The following is a 6,000-nucleotide window of genomic DNA, read 5'->3' on the forward strand; positions in this document are numbered from 1 at the left end:
AAAATGTAATTCAATACCGACTTATAACTTTTGCCCTGGACCCACCAGTTCCCATCACTTACTTGGTCTTAATACCTGTCAGATCGACTACTCTTCACTCATGTTCTGTCTGCACTCGTGACAGATACCTCTGCCTTTTATGGCATTTTCTTTTTTGCAATTTGCAGCAGAGTACTGTGCCCAAAAACATTTCTGCAAGCACCCCACTGCCTTCTTACATTGCCATCTACAGTTTTGAGGCTATTTTTTACTATGTTGCTGCTGCTACGAAATATCGGTATCCACATTTTGAATGGCAAATACGAAACTTGAAGCGTTTAATAATTACAACAGTGAATTATTCTCCATAATTACACTGATAACACACATTTTAAACAATCAATAGCCTACTGTGCTCTGAGAAATTAATACTTAACTGCGACTAGATGTACACAAACATGGTGTTCAGGTGCGTGAAAAACAATGGTCTACACACTGTGATGCGATATAAGTAGGAAACGAGGGTTACTAGGTTTTCACACACCTTCTTCCAGTAATTTTTGAAAGTCACTCTACTACTCACTTTTTAGCGATGAAGCAACTACCTTTTTAAAAAATGTAATGAACTTCTGCTTTCTTCAGGCAATGTTATGAGCACTGGTGACACTTGTATCTAATGTTTAACCATGATGGTCTGTTCACTACTATTACACGAATGTACTATTTTTGTTAAGATAGCCCAACAGTCAAATTCTGAAAAAAATCTACTAACACACATGTTCTCTTTAGTTGTTGATATTGCTATGTACCAGTATGTTGCTCAATATAACAATAATAATAATAATAATAATAGTACTTAAAATTTAAAAAATCGTGTAATAGGTATAACTATAAAAGTAATAATAACTGCTATACACGGAACTGGGTTATGAAAATTACTTATTTTAATATCCACATAGATAAAATTTTTAACGGTAGATAGTTTTCAAAAGGTATCCTTCTTAGAATGTGCTACATTATTTTGTTATCTTACAGGCTGCAGTTCAGACACAAGAACTCATATAAATGTCGAAAAACATCTTAAATAAGAAACCACAGTTTTCAGTACAAGCATTAGCATTTACTTTTGGAAGCATTGCTATTTACTGTCTAGCTTTCGTTCTTATTCACTGCAATTTGCAATGAGCTTAGTACACATGTTTGTTACATTTTCTACGTAAAATGTTTGTTTTAAAATGATTGATTTCTGGATACAGCTTAGAGCATGCTTATTTAGTAGGTTTTCTTGTTGTCACTGATTCTGGCACACTTGCCACACCCTCAGAATGTCGGATGTCCCAGACCACTGTTTGAGAAGCTTCTGTTCTTGGAAAATGCTTTCTTGCCGCAGTGTGTTGTGCTATCAGTGACTTTCTGTGGCCCTCGAAGAACATTCTGCCTCTTAATATTTGACATCTCTGTTATTTCATTTTGAGTCAATGTACAAAGTTCTACTTCATATGTACTTTTTACGTTACATATTATGCTGGTTGTGTACCAAGTAACTTCTGGGTTACTCTCGGTGATATTCGAAACTGGTAGGTAGCCATGTTATGCTGGAGGGTGTAACTGCCATTTTGTATTCCCATTTTTAGAACGAACAGACTGTACACTATTTCCACTGTGTCACAGTTCAAACTAAGCAGAAACAATAAGGATTCAGATAACTTTGAAGAGCTGAATAATTTCTTTGAAAGAAGCAAGAAAAATGCACGTTGTTGTAAATGCAGACGCTTCGTTGATTGTTTAGCGTAAGTTGGAACGGTAAAAATCATTATTACCATACTATTTGACAGAAAACTAAATAAATATGTGCGATTAGATTAGTAATATTTATGTAGGGTCTATATCAATCCAAAGCTACAGATGTAACTGTTGAGATTTATGACCCTACTATTTGAAGTAATTTTACACGCCTACTGCTTATGAATTTTTAGAGAAAGTTACCAAATACCATCTTATCTTGGTATTAAAATAAAAATTAAATTTATAACCATTTCAGGGCATATAAACCAGAACAGAACAGCAGGGTTAAACAATAACCACCACTGCTGGGACAGAATTGTAGGTACTGCAACTGCGCAGTCTTCCAGCGCACATGCAAGAGTGCCGCACCGAACTGCAACGCCTCCCATCATTGCACTGCGCTCCAGTGGTATTAGGATGGCAGAATCTTACGCATGCTCTATCCCCAGATTTGCAGGCAACTCTCCTCGTCTGCTGCTGGTCATGTGGAAGTCCAGTATAACACATATAAAACAGTATACACATACAGGACGTCGCTAAAAAATTACACTGACAACCTCTAGTTTCAATTACTGCAATTCTGTCTCGTTGTACCAATGGTTATAGGAGTAGAATACCGTAAGAATGAGTCCCTTGTGATTATTTTCTTTACTAAACAGTCATAGCTAGCCCCACACCCACTAGTCCAAGCTGTGTTAAGAGTGGTGACTGCAGTAACTGCGAGCTGAGAGCTTGTCGTAGCCATCCCCTGAAGTCCTCACTACAAGGCCTGCCACACCGTTATCACGAGATGTCGTACCCAGCGAGATAAGACCGGCCACCGTGGAGGAGCATAACGTATTTCCCTCCTCTTTCCACTGACTACAAAGCTTATTCGCACCAATCTGCCACGTTCTTTGTGGTATGCACTGCATACGCCATCTGAGAAAAAGTGCCTTGACACCGACTAATAACAGTACCACTACTGCAGCTGTGCTTGGTGATGTAGTTACCCACATGTTACGGTTCCCAGCATGCTGTGTGTAGTTTTGAGGTATCAGGTATCCTCTGCAATGTATAATATGGTTAGATAGTTGGACGGTTACGTAAGGGAATAGAAATTACAGAACTGGTGGCGACAATAAACAGATTTCGTTTCGAAATCAGTAAGACCATTGTGCTCATTTACTAGAAGACTATACTTTTAATGATGAAAACATATGGTGAAGTAAATTAATAGTTCCCCTGAGCAATGAACAAATAAGACTTGTTACGGCTCCTTCAGCTGCAAATCTATTAGTTTCTTCTCTCGTAAGAGAAAAGATGATTTTACTGTAACACCGTGCGTCACAGAGACAAGTCAAACGATAGTACTTGTTTCTACGAACTGGCATTCCAACTATACACTTGCAACGTAAAATACCTACATATGTTTATATATCATCGAGAAACAGGATTTTTTTGGCAGCATAGCAAATCGAAAAACAAACTTTCCTCTAAACAACTTTAATAATGGCATATACATTTAGAAAACGAAAACCACACTTTTTTATGTTTTCTCTGTATAGTTAACAATATCTAATTTAATTTACATCCAAACCATTTAATTCCTTATCCAACCAATAAGTCGATAAATACCAACCAGTTATGGTCTCAAATTCCAATACATATCTAGTGTCTTTGTTGCAAAAGTTCCTTTCGTGATTTTAACAATTAGTTCTACTCCTTCTTGCAATTAATCTATTCATGAGGACTCGTAAATTTTAATTTTGCCTCTTGCCACCTGCATTATTCTATTGTTAAAATATTTCATCTTCCAAGATGTATGTTTGAAACTTTCCCGACCCGCTTTCTCGTGAAATATCCGTATCAAACTTTAAATTTACAACTTTTGCCACCAAATTCACGTTTAATGTAATCATTCCGTCAGTTTTTAACTCTGCAGAGGGCTATTCTGTTGCTAGGTCGACTCTATTCACATACAATGTAACCAAACTCTTTAAGCAGATCCAAAGAGGATTGGAGCTATATAAACAGGTTTTGCTGTGCTTCCTTTAACATACCAAGCATGCTGGAATCCATCATTTTCTACCAGTACTCCAACATATAACTACTTGCCATTGCCTTTTCACTAATTGCCGGTATCTTATATTTTCCATGTACATCCATATGTATTCACATGCTCTGTTTAAAGTAATGTATGAGCGCTACCTACACAGCGGGTTCCTCCTTTTCCAGTAAGAGTTAATGTTCTTCCGTTATGGCAGCTGTCCTTGCCGTACACTTCTGACGTCTGCTGTCGGTTTTCTAATTATTATTTCCAGATTTATTTTTTGTACAAAAAAACATTAACTGCAATTCAATGTGTAATTTCTTTATCAGGCCAGAGTCTGGAATTGATTTCGGAGTTGTGAGTGAGGAACGAGGAGAACTGCAGCAAGGTGATAGCATTGGGGAACAGTTTATAACTTAATTCCTGTTGACTTCGATTCTTAAGCTGTTTTAGAGGTAAATGGACATGCTGATTCCAAAACTGTGTTTAGTTTTTTCCTATCACGTCAAGTTTTGTTTCTACAGTTGTTGCGCATGCGATTACGCTTCTGACAGGTAGCTTGTTTGTTACAGATGGCAGTGCTGCACTCTGTCAGCGAACCTTAAACCAGTGACAACTGGAAGGGATAGTGACACCGCGCGACACGTTTAGATTCATATTGCCTAGACTTATGTGGTCAGTTACGCATGAGACGCTGTAGTAAAGAGATGTACTTGTCGCTATGATATATTGAAGCTGGTTTCCGACGCATAGTGCAGGAATTTGTATTTACACAAGATTAGCAGTATTTACTTCTTATTTATATATAAACGAAAAAGTTTCTTTATGTCTTCCGCTAACAGTTTGCGTCGTGAGTGCTTAAACATACCCGATTCGTTTTGTTATATATGTGGCAGTTGTACCATTCCCAGTCAACGGACAAACATCAGTAATTTTGTCAGGGAAGCCTATTTTGCTTATTTTAAAGTAAAAATTGGCGACCAAGATAAATCATGGGCCCCTCACGAAATCTGCAAGTGGTGTGTGGAGGGCTTGAGACTGTGGACAAAGGAATACGCGAGAAACTTCCGTTTGGTATACCAATGATTTGGCGAGAACCCAAAGACCACTCCAGTGATTGTTACTTTTGTATAGTAAAAACGTCAGGATATTTAAAAAAAGCAAATATAAAATATATTACACTACTTTAAAGTCAGCTATACGCCTTGTGCCGCATTCAGCTGAAATTCCAGTGCCAGTGTTTCAAGAATTACCCTCTTTGGAAATACAAGAAGATGCGTCGGGCGAAGATCGAAGTGACCGCAGCGACGAAGATATTGAAGGTGACGGTGATTCTATTCGTAAAGGATTTAATCAGCATGAGTTAAATGACTTTGTACTGGATTTGGGACTATCCAAAAAAATCAGAACTTACAGCATCAAGACTGCACGAAAAAAACTTGTTAGAAAAATGAGCTGAAATCACCTACATCCGATAGGGAGAAAGCGCATTTCTGCTGTTCATTCGGAGTGCTGATGGATAAGTGTATTCCCACAACATACATCGTTTAATGAAGGAATTTGGAATTTCAGATTGTAACACATCTGAACGGCGATTCATTATAGATAGCTCAAAAAGTAGCTTGAAGTGTGTTCTCCTCCACAATGGAAAATTATACAGTTCAGTCCCAATTGGCCATTCAGTTTTCTTGCATGAAAATTACGAAGACATAAAGAATGTGATTGACGTGTTTCAATATAACTTGCACCAATGGATCATCTGTGTTGACCTTAAAATGGTTTCTTTCCTTCTTAGCCAGCAACGCGGAAATACCTAGTATCCGTGTTTTCTGTGTATGTAGGACAGCAGAGCTCGTGAGAAGCATTGGGTGCAGTCAAAGTGGCCGCTAAGATCTGACCTGAAATCTGGTGATCCAAACATTGTGAATTATCCACTTGCCGAGAGAAAAAAACATTATATTTCCGACTTTGCATACAAAATTCTCATGATGCAATTTGTTGGAGCTTGTCAACTGAAGGGGACTGTTATGAGTATATCATTTCGGCATTTCCTAGGTTGTCATATTAGAAGATGAAGGCTAGTGTCTTTGATGGGCCACAGGTTCGGCAAATTATTAAAGATGAACGTTTCATGGAAACAATGACCGAACTTTAAAAGAATGCTTGGTTGGCACTCACAAGTGTTGTCAAGGACTTTCTAGGAA

General features: G+C 37.9%; 1 protein-coding gene across 1 annotated transcript in view; it reads left to right on the top strand.

The window, feature by feature from the left end:
- The window catches only part of LOC124788720, a 77,832-nt gene extending 72,577 nt beyond the window's left edge, over positions 1 to 5,255 (top strand). Inside the window, exons 4-5 of the mRNA XM_047255998.1 lie at positions 4,126 to 4,184; positions 5,017 to 5,255. Coding sequence (XP_047111954.1) covers positions 4,126 to 4,184; positions 5,017 to 5,255 — 298 coding nt within the window. The remainder of the gene's footprint in view (positions 1 to 4,125; positions 4,185 to 5,016) is intronic.
- The last annotated feature ends 745 nt before the right edge of the window (positions 5,256 to 6,000 follow it).

This window comes from Schistocerca piceifrons, chromosome 3 (genome assembly GCF_021461385.2).
Source record: "Schistocerca piceifrons isolate TAMUIC-IGC-003096 chromosome 3, iqSchPice1.1, whole genome shotgun sequence".
Taxonomy (NCBI): Eukaryota; Metazoa; Arthropoda; class Insecta; order Orthoptera; family Acrididae; genus Schistocerca; species Schistocerca piceifrons.